The following is a 24,749-nucleotide window of genomic DNA, read 5'->3' on the forward strand; positions in this document are numbered from 1 at the left end:
CTCCACCACCGCGAACGGCGGTGGTGGAGTCGACGGGGGAGCCGCGGACTTCGATCCCGCGGCGTCTGGACGGGTGAGTACTTCGAACTAAGGTAGTTCAAGTTCAGCTACGCTATTCGCGTAGCTGAACTTGCGTACCTTAGTTTGACCCCCCAGTGTAGACCAGGCCTATCAAACAGTTTATGTCTCAAATATAGGTTGGTTGGTTGTTTTTGTGGGAGGAAAGGAGCGGGTGAGTGTGTTATGACGACTAATAGGAATAAAAATGTTTTCTTCAAGGTTGCTTAAAAAAAAAATCAAATGAGATGTTTTTTGAAAACCATTGAACATTCCTCTGCAGTGCAGGAAACCTAAACCCCACAGCAAATAGATACTTATGCTTAGATACCACCACAAGGACCTTGTTAGAAATCCTCTATGGATAACATGGGGGTACTGTAGGAGAAATAGGAAATGAAGCTGACTAAACACAGAAAGTGAAACAGACCAGTCTAGCTTCACTTGTCTACATTAACTGAGGTGCAAAAAGTAAACAAACAGCATATACATGTTCAAGAGCAAACTGGGTTTAAACTTTTTTTTGGTGTTATAATTAAAGGTTATCAGTAACAGGTATGCTGTTAAATACATGATTTTTATCCTGCTAGTTCTGATGAGAATTCTACTGTATTGGAAAGTGGTTTTACACAACCTCAAAGCAGTAATGAAAAAAAAAAGTATCTTCAGATCATTCTGAGTTATTTAGCAGGTTCTTTCTGGCAGCCTGATTTTTGGATTATTGGTGTTACACTCAAAAATTGGATATTTTTGACTTGTCAGTTATTTGCATACTTGAGTACTATGTTTTCCTGTTTATTAAATGATTTTTCACTCAACGACAGAGTCAGATTTCAATGTGGGTGAAATCCTATGTATCCCAGAAACTGATAGAAAATTCCTAAGGTTGACATGTACATTCCCATCACAGCTGGATAGGAAAGGAAAGGCAACAGTAACTGCATGATGATATTCACATATTCTCCTCAGAAGAGCTTCTAAGAGATACTGGATAGTGCTAATATGGCTGTTGCTGACATGACTTTGGCTGGTGTCACTGTTTACCTCCCACAAGCTGAGCTGATCTCCTGTGTGTTTGACTTTTCAGATCTCCTTCCAGAAATCTACTCTGTTGCATTTCAATTTAAATTGGAGGTATTAGCTTCATCCTGGAGACAGGGGCAAATGACATTTCTATAGCGTGTTCCACACATGAATTAGCTGACTATAGAAAAGCAGAGGCATCATTACATTTCTAACTCTCCAGTAATTTGCTTTATAGGATATTGCCTACTGATCCTTCTGAGAGTTCTTCTATAGGCAAAAGCCCTATGGTGGGTATTTCTTAGTAGTAGCCATGACAGACTGTTTAGATTTTCTTGCTTCAGATTATACACACAATAATATTAATGATTACTTTTGTAGTCATCCACCTTTGTTTATTTTGCCCAGGGGTAACTAAAGCTGCCTCATCTACATGCTAGAGGCACCAACCCTCTAACTTTTAGAGATGTTTGCTCTCTGTGGTTATTTCACTCCTTGGCCTCTCTATGGAGCCAGCCAAGAAGTTGCTAGCAGGCGCAGCAGTGAGGATTTATGAGGTGGATATTTCCCCACTAGCAGCTAGAGTGAGGCTATTTCAGACAGGCCACCAAAGAACTATCAGGTCATGGCTTTCAACTACTACTGACCTGACTGGGTTTAGGCAAAGGTGACAAGCTTCATATCCTTTTCTCAGGTGCCAATCCACCCACTCCCTCATGGCCACAGCCTGCTCCACAGAGCCAGGGGCTGAGAAGTAATGGCTGAATGTCAAACAAATGACTCAGCAGAGGAGGAAGAGTTAACTTGGATGGCCTTCTCTCTCACAGAGATGCCAAGCCATGTAGTGCTGCACGTGAGGCATATTTGTGTGGGGACTGCTTCCCATTACTGAACATGACACAGCAGGAGACCAGCACACAGTGAGCAGGGGTGGTCTGCCCTTTATCACCTCTCGATCATGGGGTCAGAAGCACTGGCACTCCTGGCTGCCTTCTCACTTCTGTGTATCAGACCTCAGCTCTGTTCTGACCTGCTTGCACTCCCATAGGCAGCAGGGAGGTGGTTGTTTGCTTTTTTTTTTAAACCAACCTTTTAAATAAACAATGTCTATGAAAGAACTGTTCTAATGTTTGTCCACTGTCTGTCTCAGAGACTAGGCTAAGCTCTGTGTTCCCTCCTGCACCTTACTCCATGAGATGGCCCCTGCCAGCTGAGGCAGAGATTGGTTTATCATTATGACTCTGTCACATTCCCTATAGTGCTCCTTGCTGCTTGGGGTAGAAATCTAGCCTGTATCAATGTTCTGTTCCATTTCCTGTGATGCATCCCTGATTAATAGGAGAGAAGCTCCTCTATGTCCTCCTGTCCCATTCCCTGCAGCCCCCATTGCTTGAGTGAGGAAAAAATTATCATGATCTGACCCCTGAATCCCCCCCTCTTTGTGTTGGTCTCCGAAGCACCCCTGCTGGGGTACAGAGTGATCTATATCCCATGTATTAACTTTGTCTTTTGCTGGGTGAGACAAAGAGAGGAACATTTGACCTTTAATCACTGAAGAGTGTTGTTGGCAGATGTCTGAGGAACACACAGACAGAAGTGAGCTTTTGTAGGAAGAAACTGTATTTATAAACCCCTTGGGGTGCCAGCCTATCCCGCCTCCTAACAGAGGGGAGGCCTGGGAATCATCTTAAAGGCACAAAGCCACTTTAAGGTGTGGAATTCAGAGGTACAGTACAGAATTGAAACACCAGGCATTGGTGTCTGGATAACATTTCAGACATTTACAAGCAATGAGAGAAGGCAAGACATTCATATGAGGGAAACATTAAAGACAATGACAAAACAGTCACATCATGTTCACACAACAGATTCTTTCGTGATAAAACCCATTCCCTCCCAACCCCTTTGCTGGATTGCGAAACATCATGGAGTTCACAAGGCAGTGGAAAGGGTCGGATGCCTTCAAATAATGCCAATGGAAATGAGATTGAGTTTATGGAGAAGCCCACTTCCCCACTTTGGTAAAGCCAGGCTCCCCGTAGCCCTTTTGTGATCTCTGGGGAGCTGCCATTCCTGAGACATGTCTCCTTTCTGATAGAGGAGAACCTCATGACCCACCCAAATCCCATCAGTGTGTAAACCAGAGTGACATAAGCCAGAATCTATGAGTCTCAGCTTCCACTCTATTCTTGATTTTGATTGGGGCAGGTTGGGGAGAAGAAGCATCCTTGGGGTTAAACCCTTGACTTTTTCGTATGCATTTCATGCTGGCCTGACAGCCCTGGAGCAGGTACTCCTCTCTTTCCCCACAACAAGTGGCAGTCTCAACCCGGACCTCTACTGACTACTTCAAGGGCTGACAGGCAGGTTCAGTCTCCATGGAGAATTTCCTCTGAGGATTCTCTGCTGAGGCTGCCAACTAGTGCCAATTGTGATGGTGGCTTTTGTGGTGTGCATAATTGCCTTCTGGGAATAGGACTGAGACTCTACCACCTATTTCACATAGACAACCAAAGAGCCCTTAAGGAAGTAAACAGTTTTGATCATTACCAATCTCACTGAAAGGCACAAAGGAAGGAGCATAGCTGAGTGAGCACCAGAAGACCCCGGGTGAAATCCTAATCCCATTGAAGTCAATGAGAGTTTTGCCATTGATATTAATGGAGCAAGGATTGTACATAAGAACATAAGAACGGCCGTACTGGGTCAGACCAAAGGTCCATCTAGCCCAGTATCTGTCTACCCAGTGTATCCCTTTTGATATGCCCAGCTCTATTACTGTGAGCCCTAGGGGCAGTCTCTGACCCTTCATGCTTCACTTTCCCCATTGGTAAAATGACACTCTTCTTCGAAAGTAAGTAATATTTCTAATTCATTGGATACCACTGCTTATCTTCTAGGCCAGCCAGTCCCCATTCCACATGAATTTCTTTACAGACCCAGTTCAGACATGCTATGAGACTTGCCATCCCAAGGAATCCAGAGTTTGGAAAGAGGGTTTGCAAGTATTAGAGATTTGTTATGCCCTGCAAGTATGTGCACAAGCCCCTGAATAAAGCAGCCCGATAGGACATGCACTAAAGATGCATATCAACTATTCCAGTCAGAAAACAATCAACTGCCACATTATTAAACTTCTAAAAGCAGAGTTTTCATCCATCACCTCTTTTCCCCTCCAAAAATCATTTTCATGTTATTTCTCAGTCTCTAAATATGAAAAGTACCTTCCCTAGTTACAAAGACTGCTGTGATTTGCACTGGGTTTGATACTGCATCTTCTTAGATCCCAGATGGCTACAGTCCTACAAATATTTAATGGATTAAAAGACTCAGTAGCCCCTTGTACATTTTTCACCATTGCTCCACTCTACATTGCATGCCCTCCCCAAACCTGGAGGTTGATGGTTAGTGGAGCACTGACTTAGCCCATACCAGCCAAGCTGTGGATCTCTGCACTCCTTGAATTATGAGAAAGGACCATACCCCAGGCATTAGGGGTGAAATCTTACCCCTACAGGAGTTTTACCATTGACTTTGGTGGGGGCAAGATTCCACCCTAGGTTTGGGCAGAGTTTGAACAAGGTCCCCTCCATATTCCTTTCACCAAAGCAAACTCCTTTCATCAGTGCAGTCACCAAACTTCCTTGGTCCTGTCACCAGTGCAAGCCCCAGGTCCTAAGTCCATCTCACCAGGGTCAGCACAAGGCTCATCTGGTCCTTCTATAAGTGCAACATTGTGAACTGCTCCTGTTCTTCCACTATGCAAACAAATAGTTCTTCATATACATAGAATCTACCATGGAAAACAACCGTGAAATCATAACTTATTAAATTAACCCCCAGATGCTGTGTTATAGACCAGGTCTGAGGAGCAGAAAAGTTCTCCTTCTCACTGACAAAGATACAGTATTTCAGACAATCAAATATTCCATTTCCCTCTGTTATGAGTTCCCAGCTATTGCTGGGACACACCCTTGTCTGACTGGGCTACAGTTGTCGATATGGCTTCCCAGTTCCTACTGAGATGGCCTCACCTGTCCTCTTCAAGTACCCAGCATGAGCCTCAGGCAGGAAACAACTAACCAAAGTGGGTTCTTAACATTAGCCCCAGCCAGCTGCAGGCAAATGAGGTCTCTCATGAGGGAAAAGTGTTTGAGTCTCCAGATACAGCCCATGGTTTGTTGAACAGGAGTGTACATTTTCCCAGTGATTTAGATGAAAGGGTGGCAAATAGGGCTAAGCACTGGCAGCCTAGAGTGCCTAACAGCTCCTCAGACTTTTCTGGGCTGGGCTGGTACATGGGGATGAGGACATAACACAGGTCAGAGAAGTTCCTTTGGTCCCCTGTCCAAAGACATGGGTGTCAGAGTTTTTCAAGTATCAAAAGAAGCAGCAGCTTTATTGTAAATAATCCATTCTGGTTGTAACTGGGATTTGTTCCTTTTCTTAAATTTGCACCATGCAAGACACTCCAGACAGCTTGCCACCACTTCTATCGTACCATCAGTCAGGGGCTCTAGGTGCATCAGTGTCAGGGGTAACCAGTCCTTCGCTTGTCTAAGGCTCCCCCAAAAACAGAGCGAGTCACTGATCCCCATGTCTGGGACCCAATGGCTCACGAGCGCCAAAGATAAGTTCCCACTTCTATATACTGATCATCCCTTTTCACAAGCACCTGTAAGTCTGATCTCCTAGGATGACTCTGGAGAGAGGAGGAGTGTGTACTCTCGGCTACGTGCCTAGACGAGGTGCATGCGCTGATATAAGGATGGCTGGCTCTGCCGGGCAGCTTTGTGGCAGAACATTATAATGTCCTCAGCTGTTGTCGGTTCCACATGCCCCGCTTGGAGTGAAATCGGTGAAAGAAGTTCCTCAGGGACAGTCGTTCCACTTCCAGGCCAGCCTGCATGATCCTGTGGGGGGAAGGAAGAGGAGGAAATTCAAGAGGAGATTAGTTCAATAAGACACTCCAAGGAAGGGTTGGCAGAGTTGGCTAGGGTGATGTGAAAGTCGCCTCTGTACAGTGTCACATACCAAACCATTGCACTAATATAATAGCCCAAAAGATTGCTACAGCCTACAACCAAGGGCTGCTGAGATCTAGGACTCGTACAGCATGCAAAAGAGCTGTCTGGCACGAAGGGGTGAGGGAAAGGGATACCTCATATCACAAACTTTTCAAAAAATGTAACTGCACCCCATGGCCCCGGATGTCCTTACTCCAAATAGCTGCCTTGTTGGGCATTTATTATGTGTGTTATTATGGAGCCTAGAGGCCCCAGATGAGATCAGGGCCCCATTGTACTAAGCACTGTTCAAAAATCAGGAAGGGGTCGAAAATATGCACTGGGAGCATCTATGTGTGTCTGATCTACCCAATGCCTGCCAAGGGTGTGGCAGAAAGGTACCAGGATTCTGGAGATAGCTCTCTCCTTTCCTATGTCAGTGGCTATGATAAGGCATTCTGGTTATAGTAGCCCCCTTAGCTCTGACAACCAATGCGTTGCTCAAGGGGACATGCTCAGGGAGTCGCCCACTGACGGAGAATGCACACTGTGACCTTTGTCAACTTCATTTCTTACTGCTCTACTTCAGCAGGAATTCCAGCTCACTTCTCTCTCCATCCCTACCACCTCAGAATCAAGGGGGACTGCTCTACTGAACTGCAGCATGAGCAGAGCTGGTGGAACATCTCCACTCACCTGTCCACGAGTTCCCAGTCCTCTCCTCCCCAGCGATCCCGGAACTCTTTGGTGTTCATCCCTCCAATCTTATCCAAGTCAGACTTGTATATGCCTAGGAGACCAAATCCATTCACCTCCCAATAGCCTGCGGACAAAACCAAAAGTCATCAACCATGCTTGCATCCTAAACCACTATTGAATGAAGCAGGAGATTCCCAGCCCTGGTGTTTCCTGCTTCCACAGAGACAAACAACCACACTTCCCTGGGACAATAACTGATCCAAAGAACTGGGAGGGACACACAAACTAATCCCCCACCAAGGTACAAGGTGTTAATGTTTATGACACCCTAAGAACCAGTTCTGAAAGTGGCTAGAGAGCACATGCTCCTTTTAGCTCTGACAGATGCCCTCACCTCTCATGTAAAAGCAACATACTTTCTAATTCACCTGTATTATCCCAACATCGAGGGTCTGTCCCTGTCCCCTGGGTGTTAATACTGAAACTGGAATTTTGCCCTGATTTTGAGAGAATCACAGGAAGTCCCATACTCCCTTCTTGGATGGCCCCCTGTACCTAACAGCAGTGCTGCACTGTGCACACCGACACAGTTGTGCTGCCCCCTGACCCAGGGCCTGCTGTCTCTCAGCTCTTCTCAGCAGGGATGATCTATGCCCACTGAAAAGAAGACGAATGAGCTCAGACCAAAGCGAGACGTTCTAAGGCAGTGGCTTTGGTGGCTCTTGCATCAGTCCTCTTTGGGTCAGTCGTGGGCCCAATGGAGATGAGTCTGGGAACAGTTATGGCCACAGCAGAAAGAAAAGAAGAGACCAGATAAGGAGCTGGAGTGAGGGGAGAGAAGCTGAGAAAGAGGAGGGATTTTCTTGAGGAAGCCAAGTGTATAAAAAGACCCTAAATGGTGTCCAGCATAATCTTTGCGCATCCTGCATCAATACACCACTCACATGCATTATATGGCTCTGCTTGCTTAACACTCCGATACAATGCACAGTAACAATCCCCTGGGCACCTGGCATTGAGATTTTAGCTCAGTTAAACCCAGTCCTACATCTAGTCACTCTCTTAGTGGCCCTGGTAATACCCACAAGGTCAAGATTTTGGAGGACCCCGATAATAGCGAACGAACGTATCCATAGAGCCCTGGCCTCTTACCCTCAGGCCATTGCGGAGACGCGCCACACTGCAACCTCATAACCATGGGTGCAAAGGCCATCTTGCCCTCTACACAGTGCTTCCGAATTGAGTCGATGACGCCAGCCGGGAAGTGGATGTGGAGATCACACAGGAAGATGATACTGTGTGGATCCTGGAACCAATCACACAGATATCAGTCATAGGGAGATTTCATCCACTGCCACAGACCTGGCACCACAGTTTATCCACGGTGGTTGTGTGGGCACCACTTCGCTGACACTGCTATCAGCCACAGTATCCTACACTCACTTTCGACGATCTGGACTATGCAGCTTTTACCTATTGTTAAAACTGTTGAACTAGGGCAATTTTCCAACCCAGTCCTGCTGAATGATCCTAGTTATACACAAAGACTACAATGCCCACCTCTCTCTCAGCCCAGGTAGGCAAAAGCCAACCACTAGCCAGCAATTGTTGCCCCATAGCTGTTCAAGATCCATAGGGTCTCATCCTCTTTCACAGTAGGGTCCCTTCACACTGCTCTGACACATAATGTACACCCACTTTAAGGCCCCTCTATACTGACAGAGAAGTGTAAAGGGGCCCTTGTGTAAATAAGAATCAAGCCCCTAGTCTCTGTCCCACCATCAAGCCCAGAGATCCTGCCTAACTTGGGGCCATGGCTCTCGTGCCACAAACAGCACACCCTCAGCTCACACAGGGCCCAAAAACCGCCTCTCAGATCTTAAGCCTGTACTGTGGCAGCACAATCAAACATGCTTCGATGTGATCTGTTCCCGCATCTCACTCAGAGCCTCACTGGGGAGTCTGTCTGGGGGACGGTGCTTTCTCATTTGGAAAATACGGACTGGATTAAAACAGGCCTGTCTAGGATGACCAAGTGGTGGGGGGTTAGGAATGAATTAAAACAGCCTTTCACCTCTAGGTCACAAATCCAAATCCAGCTTCAGGTTGGTAAAGTTGTTGCCATGCAATGGCTGTTCAGTCACTTGTGTGAATTATGTTGTTGCCACAGTCTAGTTCCTTGCAGGCAGTGTTCACATCACAAAAGGAAGTCACTACAATTAGTATAGTCACAGGGGGGTTAAGAACTGAATGGGCCACAGAAACTGATCTCCTCAACGTGGCCTCTCCAGGTCATGATTGAGGCACACTGTCAAGATAGCATGAACAGGACACTTGCACTGACCCTAGCCACACTGAACGACCAAGGTTTCAGTATGACAGGTGGTGCCTGAGTACACGGTGTCTGTGCTGTATAGAGACTACAGATTTTTCTGCAGCTCGGGCTCCACAGCAGCCAGGCACTCACCTTCACTAGGTCTATCCCAGCCTGCAGCCCTGCAGAGCGCTCAAAATTCCCCGTCAGCTTCAAGTACTGGTAACTGTTGGCAAGACAGACAGGAATTGGGTTAAGTTCCTTAGCCACACAACAACTCCTTCTAGCGAGGGATAGTGGGAGAGGAGAAAGGCCCTTGGTTCACTGTTCACTTACAACTCTTGGGAATGTTCAGTTTTACGTGTGGATGTTATTGTATTACACATTCACCCTTACCTTCAATCCCTATGCAGCACAGTGAACACCTTCCAGGGCCCAACAGGTGCCTGATATAATCAGGGCCTGGACAACCGAGATGTGTGCTTAACTGAGACCTGCATTCCAGAACAGATGTCTCAGAAGTGCTTTGAGACCCACACAGAAGTGCTTTGTCAGCACAAAGCACTATTAGTTGTATGATTTGGCACATATCTGAGATCTCATTCTGTGGAACTGCTCCTAGCTGGTTTCAAAGCAACCAAAGGGCAGCTCCATGACATGGTTACGAAAAAGGGGAAAACACATTTGTAACTTTAATCAAATACTTTGTTAGTTCGCATCCCAGTCTTGTGTAATGAGGCTGTATCGTGCCTTGTTTCTTTTTATTTACAGTATAGGGTCTCTTGTGAGGGCAGTCGTCAGTAGCCTGTTCAGCACCATTTGGCATTCCAGAGGCGTGGACTAGTCTGCTAATGGGATGTGCTCTAGAACAGGGGGGTCTCAAACTTTTTTTGCTGGGCCCATCTTTAAAAATATTTCAGGCTGTGATGACTCCCTCCCACCCCCTCCAGGGTTACCATATTTCAAGTTCCCAAATAGAGGACACTGCCAGGAGAAGTTGGAGAGGGAACAGGGGTACAGCCCTCTGGCTGCCCAGGTCTGAAGGCAGAGTCACCAGCAGCAGCAGTGCAGAATGGTGGCATGGTATGGCACTGCCATCCTAACTTCTGTGCTGCTGCTGGCAGTGACACTGCCTTCAGAATTGGGTGCCTGGCCAGCAGCCGCTGCTCTTGCGACTGCTCTACAATAGCCTTTTACCTCCTTTTGCATTGGAACCCCCAGTTTGAGAAAGGCTACTCTAGAATACACTGCGGGGAGGGATAGCTCAGTGGTTTAAACATTGGTCTACTAAACCCAGGGTTGTGAGTTCAGTCCTTCAGGGGGCCATCTGGGGCAAAAATCAGTACTTGGTCCTGCTAGTGAAGGCAGGGGGCTGGACTCAATGACCTTTCAAGGTCCCTTCTAGTTCTAGGAGATATACCTATCTCATTATTAAATTAAAATTTAGGGAAGGTGTGACAGTCCATACCTCATGGGAACATCCTACAACCCCATGTTCATCCTTATAAAATGACTGTGTGGTATCCAATGCAAAGTTTGTCATGTTGGGTGTCTCTGGAAGGCTCATGATGCACTGAGCATTGTTGTTATAGTGATGTTATAGCAGCAAAGAGTCCTGTGGCACCTTATGCATCTGATGAAGTGGGTATTCACCCACGAAAGCTCATGCTCCAAAACGTCTGTTAGTCTATAAGGTGCCGCAGGACTCTTTGCTGCTTTTACAGATCCAGACTAACACGGCTACCCCTCTGATACTTGACAGTAATGTTATAGGTTGTAATTTCATGTATATAGTTATGAGGCTGAAAATGTGTCCTCCTGGCTTAAAACAGGCCCAGGCAAAACTCTCCAAGAGCAGAGGGGCAATTCACATCTCTTCAGGGCATGTATGGGACAAACCCAGCCCAGCCTCACAGGAACAAAGGACACTGGCTTAGGCAGCAACAAAGGATCTTTTGGACTCTTGAGTGAGTCACCCTCCTTCCTTTGGTCAGTAGGGACTACAATGAGGTAATGCTCACCTGAATCTGAAGGGGGGGGGGGGAGCCAAGAGGGAAGAAGGCCATGATAAAAGGGAGAGATGTTTGCCATGCTCTTCCTCTCTCTTCCACCTCCATCTATAGACATCAGCACCAAGCAACTGAAGCGCTGATCAAAGGGGAGAGTCTGGCTGAAGGGCAACCAGCCAGCCTGTGGTGAAAAGCATCTAAGCTTGTAAGGGCTTTTCTTTCATTTGACCAAATCTGACTTATTATGCTTGGACTTATAATCTCTTAAAATCTATCTTTTGTAGTTAATAAATTTGTTTGGTTTGAAGCATGTCAGAGACTCCCCTTGGAATAACAAGCCTGGTACATATCAATTTCTGTGTTAAACTGATGAACTCATATAAGCTTGCAGCGTCCAGCGGGCATAACTGGACACTGCAAGACAGAGGTTCCTAGGGTTATGTCTGGGACTGGAGATATTGGCTAGTGTCATTCGACTGCACAATCCAAGGAGCAGCTTACATGCCAGAAGCTGTGCGTGAACAGCCCAGGAGTTGAGGTTCTCACAGCAGAGCAGGGTAAGGCTGGCTCCCAGAGTCAAGGATTGGAGTGACCTAGCAGATCACCGATCTAGATATCACCAGGGGAATATCACAGAAAGTCCTGATGGTACTGTGTTGCAGATGACCACTTTAGATAATTGCTAAAGTTATACACACAAGTTGGCTGAACGTGCAGCTTTCTAAATTTTCCCTTCTCTCAGTCCCATTTGTCACTGATTTGTCACCTTCTTGGTCTTTCCTCTTTCTCCATCACTAGGAGACTTGCCTTTGACCTTTTACTACAAACCTGAACAGGAGGTACAAAAAGGGAGATGCATCTGGATGGATGGACTGTGCAATAGGCATATGCGTGAAGTCAGATGGTGACACTGTATGTGGTATACAGGTGCAAGAGTGTGTGTGTGTGTGGCTTGTGTCTGTAGGGGTGCATGTGTTTGGCTTGCTATATGCAGATGGATGTGGATGGCCTGTATGCAGAGATTAATGTGTGTGCTGTGTTATGTAGTCCATGTGAATAGGTAGTATTCTCACCTGCGTAAGCTGGATCTTTTCAGAGCCTTCTCTACATCCATGTCATCACTGCTGTAGTCTGTGATGATGACATTGAAGTATGGGTCCTTGGTGACTCTAGACAGTTCCTCCATGTCAGAAATGAACTGCAGCACCCAGCGTGCCTGGTTTTTCACTAATCATTGTGGGGACAGGGGTAGGGAAGGAACAGAATCAAAGCAAAATTGATTTCATGCCTTGAAATGATTGCAGACAGCCAAGATTTTCAGCCACCTGTCAGATCCAACTGAGACAGACAGGGGCGTCTGGGAGCAATCTAGGGACAGGCCCAAACTAAGCTTTGGGGCCATTTGGATCCAGATCTTAGCACTGCAGGGCGAACTCATTCCTAGTGTATTTTGGGAATCAGATTTCAGAGAGTTCAAACCACTCGTGGGGGTTGGGCCAGTTATATTTCTGATGCAATTTCATTTGGAGGGGAAGGAAGTTGAGAGTGACATAAGCAAGGTGGTGGAGACTGGCACAGACACGGTGTTCAGAGCTGTCTCAGAACCGGTCCCTAGCAGCTTCACACTCAGAGGCTGGCTCAGGACCAGGCCCCACAACCTCCCCACTCATGTTTTATTTTGGAAGCACCTGGCTCTCCTGCCCCATTACAAGGCCCTTACCTGGCACTATGAAGTGGACAACAGCACGATGGTTCCAGGAGAAGCCCAGTGGCCAGCACAGGTCTGGCTCCTTTGCAACTCCCATCAGTTGGCGCCGGCGGCCCCACGCCAGGTTCTTCATGTTCATCTCCTCCTGCTCGTCGCCGCTGATGCCCTGCCAGCCTCGTGCAAAGACATACTCTGAAAAGCGCACAAGTTGCCCTCCCTTCTCCAGCAGTTCCAGCTCCAGCAGGTAGCGGCTCCCACGCAGGCGGTCTTGGCGCTTCTCCACATTCACTACGCGCTGCAGGTGGAATCTCCTGCAGGGACGCAACATGGTTATATATGTTCCCCACACCAGCGCCCGGCAGCCACTTCTCCCCAGTTCATCTCAGCCAGTCCCTTGTCCAGGAATGTTATTAACCCTTTCACTCCCAGTCCACAGCTTTACTGCACCACTCCAGAACCCATGTCAGAGGGTTTAGGTTTTTGATTATCACCTGGCCTCAGGACTATTCACTTGGGATTAGATCTGGAATCCCAACAAAGATAAAATGAAGGAAGGGAAACAAAGATCATGCCAAAAAATAACTGTTTAAAAGTGAATTTAAGTTATGCTGGTGCTGATGAGAGGTGCTGTATGCACAGCCCTGGAGACTACAGGCTTCTTAGGCACAGCATGGGTGACTGTAGCCTTCTTATACCCTTTCAGTGTATCTGAACCCTCAACTGGCAGGGAGCAGTTAGCTCAGTTCCTATGTCCATTCAATGCTTGGCTGTTCTGAGGAGACAGCCAACAGAGGGGCTAATGATGATGCTGGTTTACACATTCTGGGAATGTGCTTACTGGGAACTGGACTGAAACCTCCACTCATTTCACACCAGCCACCACCCAGCTGTCAAAGACCTTTCAGCCACTACTGACCTGGGTTACTGACCTCTTAGTGAGCTACAGTGAAGGTGTTTTCTCCCATTCTCATTCCACTCAGGTGTTTAGTGCCCCTTCCACCTTCACAGTTCATTTCCTAGGGCTGTATTTTCCACCTCTGGAGTTTGCTCCCTAACTTCTATTGGTTCCTTACACTGTCCTGTTGTTCCTATGCAGCGTGGTATGGAGACCATAGGAGAGGACCATGGGCTGCGAGAGACAGTTTGCCTTACCCTTTGTTTCTCTGGTTGAGTTTCTTCAGGAAGACGCGTGTGACCTCCAGGGCCTCCCTCTCTTTCAACAGCAGGTTCCCCGATGTGTTGCACTTCAGGTCAATCCAGTCTGTCCGCAGCGTGTGGAAGTCCAAGTTGCTTGCGCTGAAGGTCTGTTCCCAGTTCACTACCTGGTCAAATGGCATGTACTCAAATTCCTCCTTCTGCCACTCTGCTTCCCCTTCCACCTCTTCCTCCTCCTCTTCCACTGCTGGCACAGCAGGCTCAGGTTGAGATTCCACCTGCCCCCTTTCCACATCTACCTCAATGCCGTCAGCTGCCTTCTGCTCGGCAATGTACGACTCCACCTGGTTTAGCCACTGGGCCTGGTAAAGGGTCTGCTTGCTGAGGCTGGCAGCACTCACAGATCTACTGCTTATTTTGCCAGAGACTGGACTTTGTCTCCTTGCTTGCATGTTGCCTGCTGGCTGGTCCTTGGTGCTGGTTGCATTGAGGTCTGTCTGAAGAGGCCCCACCTCCCCTGGAATCCTGTCAGTGGAGTTCCTGGAATTGCTGGGTATATGTTCCCAGGGCTCGTGAGGTCTTGTGCTAGAAGGAGGGTCCTGGCCTCTCACTCTCCTCTTGGGCAGTGACTTCCTATGGATGTCCCTAACATGATGAGGAGGGTTTCTGGAACTGTCCTTGACCTTGATTTTTAGATGGGGCCTGCTCACTGGTAGGTTTCTTTCTAGACCAGTTTGATTGATGCTCTGGTTGGCTGAAGTCCTGTGAGCTGGCTTGATGAGGGGCGTTTTTGCGCCTCTCTTCTGCAGCACCTCTCCCACCTTACCATCTATGAGCGAGAGGAGCTTCCGAAGCCCCGGGAGGGAATAGTCATTGTAAATGTCATCATAGCCTGCTATCATGGTGGGTTTTGCCTCGACTCTCACCGGCTCTGCTCCCCACTTGCTGGGATTCCTTGTGAGGTTGGTGCTCTCTGCATCCTGGTCTGTGTACTGAAACTCATCAGGATTCCCATCCTCAGAGCCTGCAATATCAATCCTAGTTACATCTCTCATACCCGCTCTGCTGCCCCCGCCACCTTGACCCACACCCAAAAGGTGAAGGGAGTTAACCCATCCGCTCATCCCCCTTTATGTGTCCACCACTGAGGGAACGGTCTTTCTTGTTCTCATTCACTGTCGTAGTGTGGATGGTGAATATTCCCTCTTCCAATGCCCTGGGGGTGCTCTGGGGAGGGGAAGTGGTGCTAATTCTTGTACCAGTCTCCTTGGCATGTGTGGGCCAGTCTCACCAATGGCCATGGGTCTCTGGCACGTGTAAACTTGCCCCCGCCCACCCAGCTATAGCCCTCTTTCACATGTGGACCAGGGTGGCCAAATTTGCACATTCGGCACTTCTCTCATGCCAGCCTGCAGCTCAGGTGGAATCTTATGTATGAAGATGTGAGCAGGAAACGCAGTTCCTACTGAGGCCATTAGAGCCCATGGTGGTGCCTGACAGGTGCCCATCCAACATGGAGCCTGCCCTGAGGAAGAGGCAGGGTGACAGCAGGGATCCAGGAGAATAGTGAATGAAGAACACTGAGATTGTGGAGGGGACTGAATGTTGAAACTGGGTGGGCTCTAAGGTAGGGGAGGGGACTGAGGTTTAGGGAGCAGATGGGGGAGAGAATAGGGCAGGGTCTGAAAAGGGCAAGGGGAGGCTGCCCCAGCCTGAGCTCTCTGTGATACCTTTAACCAGCAATAAAACCACATTTTTTTTAAGATGAAGTTTAAGGCTTTATGCAAAATTATTAGTAAATAGGCAAGTCATATAATTAAATAATTTGCATGATGTGTCACATGTGCAGCTTCACAAAAAACTTAGCAGGTCTGGTGGCCCTGCCCCCGGCTCTCTGGCACATGAGGGCCATGCTTTTCACTGCACGTGAAATCAGCTGCATCTTCCATCCATTCCAGGGAAAGGGAGCCAGAAAATTTTTTTTGACAAACGGGAGAGTCCTCCTGTCTCTCGCATTGGGGTCTCTACCTGGCTGCTTGGTTTTCTCCCCAGACTCCAGATTTCTCCTCTCTGGATGGTCGATTTTCATATACTTATAGAATCCAAACCTTCAGGAGTAAGGAGGCAATGTAAGCACAACTGTATGTTACAGAGGAGTGTTTCTCTGCTGGAAGTATCACACCATGATAAATACCATCTTACCATCCCTTAAATCCATTCAAAATATGGCTGCAAAGACCATGTCTCATCACTCTGACTTTCCCAACCCCATTCTTGGCACCCCCTGGTCCCCTCTTTTCCTCTGTGTCAAACACAAACTACTTGTCTTCATGCTTATACTCGTTTCTAACACAGTTTTGAGTCATCAACCCCTCCTTTATTGTCCATCATGGCAATGTCCCCTCGAACACCTTCCTTCTTTCTCCCATGCTGCCCCGTATGAATAGGAAGAGCTCTCATTCATAGGGAGCAGCAGGTGCTGGGTGGTTACCTCTCTGCCCCTCAAAGATAAACCCTGCAGGGGGAAGAGAAGCCTTCATAGATTCCATTTGCAAGGTCCAAAGGGACTATTGTGATCATCTAGTCCAGTGGTTCTCAACTTATTTACCATTGTGGGCCACATATGCAGCTGTCTGTGTTTATGTGGATCGCATCCACACAATATATATGTTACCTGTATGGCCCTGAGGATGTCACATGGGCCGCAGCTGTGTGCTGGTTGGGCCGCAAGCGGCCTTGCGGATTGAGAACCACTGAAGACTGACCTCCTGTATAGCACAGGCCATAGAACTTTCCCAAAATGATTCCTAGAGCTGATCTTTTAGAAAAACATCGAATCTTAATTTAAAAATCGTGAGTGATGGAGAATCCACCATGACACTTGCTAAATTGTTCCAATGGTTAATTATTCTCACTGTTAAAAATGTAAGCCTTATTTCCTAGCTTCAACTTCCAGCCATCGTGATTGTGTTATACTGTTCACTGCTAGACTGAAGAGCCCATTATTAAATATTTATTCCCTGTGTACATACTTAACATACTGTAATTAAGTCATCCCTTAACTTAACAAAGAGAAGGTAAAATAGATTGAGCTCTTTGAGTCTATCAGTATGAAAGGCATGTTTTCTAATCCTTTAATCATTCTCATGGCTTTCTCTTACAGAAAGTCTGTATGTCAATACTATTACCTTTATCAATCAAATCTGCAATCTCATAGTTTGACAGGATGTATTTTCCATAAACCCATGTTGATTTCCATTCATTACATTTCCCTCTGGGGGGCAGTTTTCTTTTAGGAGTTAAAAACATTTTCATTTAAAAAAAGTACATTGGCTATCTGCAGGATTTAAGCTCCAAGCTGGCGCACTCAATTCCCATTAACTTCAGTGGAGACTCTGGGTGTTTAATAAGAGAATTCTACAAATTTGCACGTAAAGTTCTATCCCAGTCTAAACCCTCATACTTCTCTGCTCCCCTTCCAGTGGTTAAATCCTAGAGTCTCAGCTATATGCCAAGGCAGTTGCTTCACCAACCAGTCCTGGACTGTGACTCAGGAGGATTGTTTTACCTCTCCAAGTAATAGTGGTTCTCCTGGTAGAAACATTTGTTGTCTGTCTCCATATGGCTCAAGCGGCTGTAATCATTTGGGTAAACAAAGGACAAATGAACCTGGGAAAGAGGGAAAAAATGCATGCACAAAAAATTATTGTATAGATGGGCATGAGCATCAGTGTTCAACTCCAGATGTGAGCTGTCAGAGCATGCAGATCTGGGGTTGGCCCATTACAGAAATCCAATCTGTCCTAGGGATGTTTGGATCTAGAGTTTTGATTTGGGCCCTGTATGAAGACAGGGGTGAGCTGCACAGTTCAGAAATTTATCCCAAGTTTTGCAGTGTTTGGCACTATCTGGTCTTTGGGTTTGAGCCTAGATCTGTTTATTGTATGGCTTCAGAACTGATACTGGGGGATATGTTCTTCAAACCCCCCATTTGCATCTTGCTGTGTGTATCCAGTTGAGTAACAGCTCCCGCTGAATAGGAAATAGGGAAGCAGACATTGGATTGTTCTACAGACAATGGAAGCAACGCCCAAACCTCAGCAGGTATCATCTCTTGGGCTGCTCCACACATTATGAAAAGAACACCCATCCTGCAAACAGGCATTGGTCCCAGCTACGTTCCATGTTCTACACAATGTACACTTTCCCCCACCACAGGGATGAGCTGGGCAAACATCTCTGTTTAAGGAATTAGACTTACAAACTGAAGTCCTTGATAGCGCTGCAGTGGGAATCCATTCACTAGGTAACTGGGCTTGTAAGGGCAGTCTGGTAGGGTCCTGGACAGGCGTGACTTACTAATCAAAGGCACTGAGAGGTAGAGACAGAGAGAGAGAGAGAGAGAGAGAGAGAGAGAGAGAGAGAGAGAGAGAGACACACACACACACACACACACAAAAAGAACAATTACATGGGCAATGCACCAAACCAAATCTACCCTAAACTGACGCAATAGGACAGCTATCACTGTGGCCATTCCCTATTAATGTACCAATTTGCCACCACAGTGATGTCAGCTGCGTTAAACAAGCCATCCCACTGGGGTCATCCCGCTACATTAACCTCTTACATTTATAATTTAACCTTCATAGGCTACAGCTCTCTTGGGTGTCCTGAAATGACAGGGCAGAGTGTGGAGCAGCTATTTCCTTATCCCAGTTTGGGGGAAACAGCTTATGAAACACCACTTTACTCAGTTGCCCCAGTTTATGTGATATGATCAGCTGCAACTGTCTGTTTGATGGTCTCTTACCTTTATAAATAGTATCTCGAGGGTCGGGCTTCAGCATGTCAGCTGGGTGTACCATGTTGCCCAGATTGGCCATAGGTGGGCTTGCATGGGTGGCCAATGTCTGTGGGATATGACCAACCTCATCCATCTTGAAGAGAGTCTCATCTAGAAACCAGAGACAGAATGAGGAAGGGAGGAAGGAACAATCAATCATTTCATCCATGCTAGTATTGTTCCACTCCTTCTAAAATTTGGCATCTCATCCCCAGAAATGGTTAAATATTATTTATATTATGGCAGTGTCCAAAAGCCCCCAGACAGGGTCAGGTCCCTCATTATGCCAAGGATTGTACAGACACTTCCCTGGAAAGCTCAAAATCTAGAAGACACCAGAACAGATGAAGGGTGGGGATGGGGAAATCACACTCAAGCAATGAATGTAGTGACAATTGACACCACTCTGATAATTTCCTGATTTGCTATTTGAAAAGGGGGCAGTGGCAGGGTGAAGGGGAATGGGGGAATTAGTAAGAAGCAGGGAGCAAGGAAAGGAAGGGGACTGTCACAACTCATCATCTGCCTAGTCATGGTCACCTGGCAGGTTCTGAAGACATCACAGCAAAGGTGGTTTTCAAAGAGGGATTTGAAGAAAGAAAAGGTAGTGGCTGTATGGATGATATCAGGGAGTCTCCCCTATGCATAAAGCGTGGCCTGGGAGAAAGCCCAGGCGTGTTTGAGAGTGAAGCTGACACTGATGGTCAGTAAAGGCTGGGAACACTGGCAGAATGAAGGTGGGGTTGATACTAGAGACACTAGGTAGGGCCAGGCTAAACTGTGAAGGGTCATAAATGCAATGACAAAAAACTTGTATTTGATGTTATGGAGAAAGGAGAGCCAGTGGAGGGACTTAAAGGGGGAGGGTGACAGGGTTAGAGGAACAAGACAGGAAGATCTCAGCAGCAGCATTTTGAATGGACTTGAGGGGGTCAAAGCTGTAGTTGCATCCTCAGATATCTTCGGTGGCTTTCCTTTCATTCAGCATCCAGAACGAGAACTTCTCTCTAGCTTTAAAAAATCCTTCACAGATCCATCCCCCTCATCTCGCTGTCCTCATTCCTGTCCATCTGCCAGCACATTCCCTTGGCTCTCATATTCCAGGCTCCATTCTGCTCCCCCGGGTCCCTGCACAGCAGGCAGTAGATCTTTCTCCCATACTACCAACACCATCTGGAACAGTTTCTCTGTTCCTTGCAGGCTCCTTTATGCTCTTCAGATCTCATCTCTTCTCCCTTGCAATGGACTCCAAATCTCTCTACATAACATTGAGATCCCACTCCATGAACCTCCCAATTTCCCCATGCTTAATAATGTGCCCCAAAACTTGGCCAGAGCGCATCTTCTGACCCAGACCCTGTTAAACCTCCAGCTGCTCCATGCTGCATACACTGCACATTATTTCCATGTGCCTGGATAGGCTGCAATCAGCTGTGAAGCATCTGTGATGCTTTGGAATGAACAATGAGATACATAGATAAATCTGTGAGGCATCAGCCTGTGGAGGAGACACTTACTAGCAAAAAGGGAGAGGAACTGGGAGTCTATGACGGTGAACTTAGTTTCTGGGTCACTCAGTCTCCACTGGAATAGAAAAAGAGATTAGTATGAAGCGTTTATTGAATTATTTCATCCAGCAGGAAAGGAAGAGCACGCATCTGTCCATAACCATATGGGACCTCTGAAAAGCCGCCTTCCCCAAATCAGTACAGAACATCTACCAGGAAAGGGAAGGGAATGGGAGCAAGTCTAAAATTCCCCAGGACTCAGTCTAATGGCAGGAAAGGAAAAGTATGGAGAGTGGGGGAAAGATGGAAGAGGTCAGGGACTAAGTGGGCCTGTCCCAGGCAGAATGAGATAAGGGGCCAGGATGGAAATAGGGCTGTCCCTCACTGAACAATGTAAAGGCTCAGGATGGGACGTCCCAGGCAAAGCGGGGAATTGGTAGGGGAGTGAAGTTGTCACCTAATCTCACTCTCAAACTCCATCAGTGCACACGCAGAACCTGGCTGCACAGGAGCACTTACTGCCACTTCCACATGGTCTGTTCCTCTGTCATTCTGTTTGTGAAGCACTTCAAAGTAGTACCTGCCTGAAGCTGATAATCTGTGAAAGAGAGAAACTCAGGTCTACCATTGGAAACATTCAGTGGCATTTGCTTGCTTCATTGCTCTCACACAGGGACCGTGGAGCAATCCTACCACACCTTGGCTTGCAACCTACCCTGGTCTCAAACTAAGTAAGGTTGGGCCTGGTCAGCTGTGGGATGTGAAACCTCCAGAGGAAGCCCAGATGCTGTACGCAGGGCGTGCTAATGATTTTGTACATGGCACTCTTCCTTGGGAGGCCATACTCAACTAATGCTCCCAGCCAGTCCTCTCCATGCTCTTAAAGGGTGCAAGGTGAGCCTCTACTTTCAGCTAATGATTCTGAACACCGGAATTTTAGTCCCTCTGTTGGGTTTCTCGGCCTTTAGGAAACCTGGCCAGTTGCTAGGTGGAACCCTCTGCAAAATGTTGAATACGATCTCCTCTCTCTCTCTCTTTTTTTTTTTTTTTTTTTCTAAAGGAGATTGTTGGATTCTTTTATTTTTGTGTTTGTTTCTTTAGGAGAAACCGTCTTCTCTCCTCAACATCACAGTTCCCCAAGGAATTCTAGTAGGCAACCACCAGGGGGAACACTATCACCATTTTAATGTACTCTGGATGCATCTGATAGGGATTCAAGCAGTTTTATAATCTAGCACAGTTTCCCCACTTTTAGGTCTCTTTCCCAATATTGCCACCCTAAAACATTCAAAAATCATGACATTAAAAATATATATTCTTTTTATTTCCCTTCTGGTTTCTGAGCCCTTAGGGTACATGGATTCACTCAAATCGCATTTTCAAGCTTTTCTCCACAGTCATCAAGGCTAGAAACTTGCTTTTTTCTTAAGGAAAGTTAGGAGTCTCATGTGGTCACAACTCCAGAAGCTGAGGTTATCAGTAAAATATCAAATACCGCAGAACTTGCAAAAACTGACAACACTGTTTTCTCGCATGGTGGATTCTGTACAATTTGTCATCTGCCAGTGTCATGGATGCCCAGAGCGAAGAGATCTTGGGGCACATCAGGGTTTACCAGGCCTGGGATTATTGGCCTGGGCCTTTTGGTAGGCTATCATAAGCTCCTTGGTCTCCTAGTACAGTGGCCGAGTTTGGTGGATTCCCATCTTGGCCAGTGTAGAGCTTTGCATTTCAATTCTTGCTTCCAAAGCAGAGAGTCTTGCATCAAAATTCCGTGAATGCCTCAGAGATAGCCTCTGGCCAGCTAGTGGCACACTCAGGGCATGTCTACATGTCTACTCAGGGCATGTCAGAGCGATTGATCCAGCGGGAGTTGATTTATCGCATCTAGTGAAGACGTGATAAATCGACTGCCGAGTGCTCTCCTGTTGACTCCGGTACGCCACTGGAGCGAGAAGCATAGGCGGAGTCATTGGAAGAGTATCAGCAATCAACCTACCGCGGTGAAGACACTGTGGTAAATAGCTCTAAGTACGTCGACTTCAGCTACACTATTTTCGTAGCTGAAGTTGCATAACTTAGACTCACTTAGCTCCCTCCCCAGTGTAGACCAGGTCTCAGACAATGCACTCAGTGGGCATTGTAGAAGCTCTACACCAGAGATGATTTAAGTTGCTCGCACTGGAAGTCACACGTGACTAGGAACCAGGACACTGAGCAGTCTTATATACAGTGGTCAATGACTTCTAGCCAGAGAACAGAGAATAAATAGATGGCAAGATAGGCCACTGGATGTGGAACCTGGGGGGTTGTCGGAAGGCCCGGGAGGACCAGCAGCCATTGGCTATTGTGTCATGGCACTAACCTGAATTCACACTAGAGAAAGGGAGGGAAGGAGGCTCATTCAGAGTCTGCCTTATACCCCAACCATGCCACCTACCCTGAATAATGTCACCAGCAACACATGACAGGAGGGTTGTGTCTGGATAGGAAGCAAGTTAAAGGGAGCAGTCAAGCAATAACTTCAATTCAATTGCTTCAATTCAAGCCCTTACAGATAAGAATGAATCAAACCACTGGATCCCAGCCCTGCATCCACACTCTGCTAGTAGGGAATTAAAGAAAGAAAAAAGGCCCATTTTGAAAATAAAATTTTTAGTTTTGAACACCCCCCCCCCCAATGTGATTAAGATGACCAATCAGAACTGGGGGAGTGGGGGGGAGACAAAACAGAAAACAGTAAATAAAAACCAAAACCGGTAAATGAAAAACTGAAAATGGTAAATGAAAACCTTTGTAATTAGAGACACCAATAAAGCCAAACAGCAGGAACTGGGTAAGTTTGGGACTAAATCCAACATGTGTAGATAGTGCTCTGAGCACTGGGGGAGTTGCAGCAACCCTTCCCGATCACTTACCTCACAGGCTTTGATTGCTGGCTCCGGAATTTCCCAAATTCCCCTGGTGCGGTCCACTCCTTGCCAGTCTGTGAAAGACAGAAAATTCCCAGGTTACAATGCACTTCTTCACCCAGGTTCCCTGGTTACTGTCCAGCTGTGGGGATTGTGCCCATCCTCCAGGGAAATCTGACCATAAGCTCCAGTAGCTGGAAATAGAGCCAGGTCTGTTGATTACAGCCCAGGACTCCAGCAGCTCGGGAATAAGCCAAGCTGCCCCAGATATGCCATGTGGTGTAAATCCTCCATTTGCGGAGGCCTCCCACAGTTTGATCAGGGAGACAGCTTGGCTATTCCAGCCACCCTTTCTTCCTCCTGAAATACAACATAAACCATGAGGATTTTCATCCCCGCCCAGACATATTAGAATCTTGACTACAACAGCCATGCAGCATGCACTGTACCTTGCCTACACTGGCCAGCAGCTGGAGACCAGAGGTCTTTTCATCTGGACTCAACCAGAACTCAGCATTGTCATCTGCAGCAATAGCAAACTGAAAGTCCCCTGCCAAGAGATTTCTGGGATTAAGTGGTGCTCTCCATTAACAGGATCTATACACAGACAGAAAAAAAAAGCTTCCACTCCTAGAGAGGGGTAGCCTGATCCCCTCTGACACAGCACTTTCCCTATGCCCAACTACCCCTTCCCCTCTCTCTTTCAGAATTGTAAAACACTGCTGATGCTTTTAAATCTCATCTTCCCATTCCAACAAAATGAAGATTGTCTTCTTGCGCTCTACTTAGTGCAATTCCCCGTGCTATGCAGTTTGGCTGAAATCTAACAGAGGGGGAAGCTGAGAAGTCCACACAGATTCTCCTCAGCTTCTCCTTTGCTTACTGAGTGTATGTCTGGGAATGTGCCCAAGGAAGCTCAGAGGCAGGCACAGATGTGTGGGCTTAGGTGTGCATGAGGCTTTGGAGTGCTGACCAGGATGCATGGGTGGAGGATTTCATAGGGGCTCAAGGGTGGTGTGTGCAGGTGCACATGGGTGGGGGTGGGTGCTTGCAAGGAGGCTGTGCATAGACAGAAGCGTGTGGATGGGTAGATAGGGATGGGGTGGGTGGAAAGAGCATGGGTTGTGTGGATGCAGATAGGGACTGTGTGTGTGTGTGTGTGCGCGCGCGCACGTGCGTGCACATGCAGGAGAATGTGGGCATGCGTACATGTGTGTGTAAATGCTAGTAGGTTGTGTGCATATGCATGTGTGGACAGCTATGTGCTCATGGGGAGCGTGCCTGAGCGTGCGTTTGAGTATGTGAATAGATGTTGTGTATGCAGGAGTGTCTGGTTTGCTTGCTCAGAAATTACATATGTTTTCTTCTGTTTTCTCCCTGCCCACCCCCCAGTGAAGAGTGTGCACATATTATCCACACCAACCAGTCTCTGTTGGAGTCAGAGCTGGACAGTATCCCTGGCTCCTGGCTAGAGAGCCATCAAGCTAGGATTTCCTGCATGAGAGCATTTCT

At 47.1% G+C, this 24,749-nt stretch overlaps 1 protein-coding gene across 2 annotated transcripts in view; it reads right to left on the minus strand.

Annotated features, from left to right (window-relative positions):
• Nucleotides 1–2,721: 2,721 nt before the first annotated feature.
• B4GALNT3 (beta-1,4-N-acetyl-galactosaminyltransferase 3) overlaps nt 2,722–24,749 on the minus strand; it is a 108,271-nt gene continuing 86,243 nt past the window's right edge. For both annotated transcript variants that reach the window (XM_039520530.1, XM_039520531.1), the window contains exons 6-20: nt 23,687–23,787; nt 23,244–23,311; nt 20,845–20,923; nt 20,335–20,401; nt 18,785–18,928; nt 18,233–18,342; nt 17,540–17,640; nt 16,000–16,079; nt 13,969–14,995; nt 12,829–13,127; nt 12,182–12,335; nt 9,253–9,325; nt 7,938–8,091; nt 6,783–6,909; nt 2,722–5,993 (exon numbers count right to left, since the gene is read on the minus strand). In XM_039520530.1, the coding sequence (XP_039376464.1) occupies nt 5,885–5,993; nt 6,783–6,909; nt 7,938–8,091; nt 9,253–9,325; nt 12,182–12,335; nt 12,829–13,127; nt 13,969–14,995; nt 16,000–16,079; nt 17,540–17,640; nt 18,233–18,342; nt 18,785–18,928; nt 20,335–20,401; nt 20,845–20,923; nt 23,244–23,311; nt 23,687–23,787 (2,693 nt within the window). In that variant the 3' untranslated portion in view covers nt 2,722–5,884. The remainder of the gene's footprint in view (nt 5,994–6,782; nt 6,910–7,937; nt 8,092–9,252; nt 9,326–12,181; nt 12,336–12,828; nt 13,128–13,968; nt 14,996–15,999; nt 16,080–17,539; nt 17,641–18,232; nt 18,343–18,784; nt 18,929–20,334; nt 20,402–20,844; nt 20,924–23,243; nt 23,312–23,686; nt 23,788–24,749) is intronic.

Source organism: Mauremys reevesii, linkage group 1 (genome assembly GCF_016161935.1).
Source record: "Mauremys reevesii isolate NIE-2019 linkage group 1, ASM1616193v1, whole genome shotgun sequence".
NCBI lineage: Eukaryota > Metazoa > Chordata > Testudines > Geoemydidae > Mauremys > Mauremys reevesii.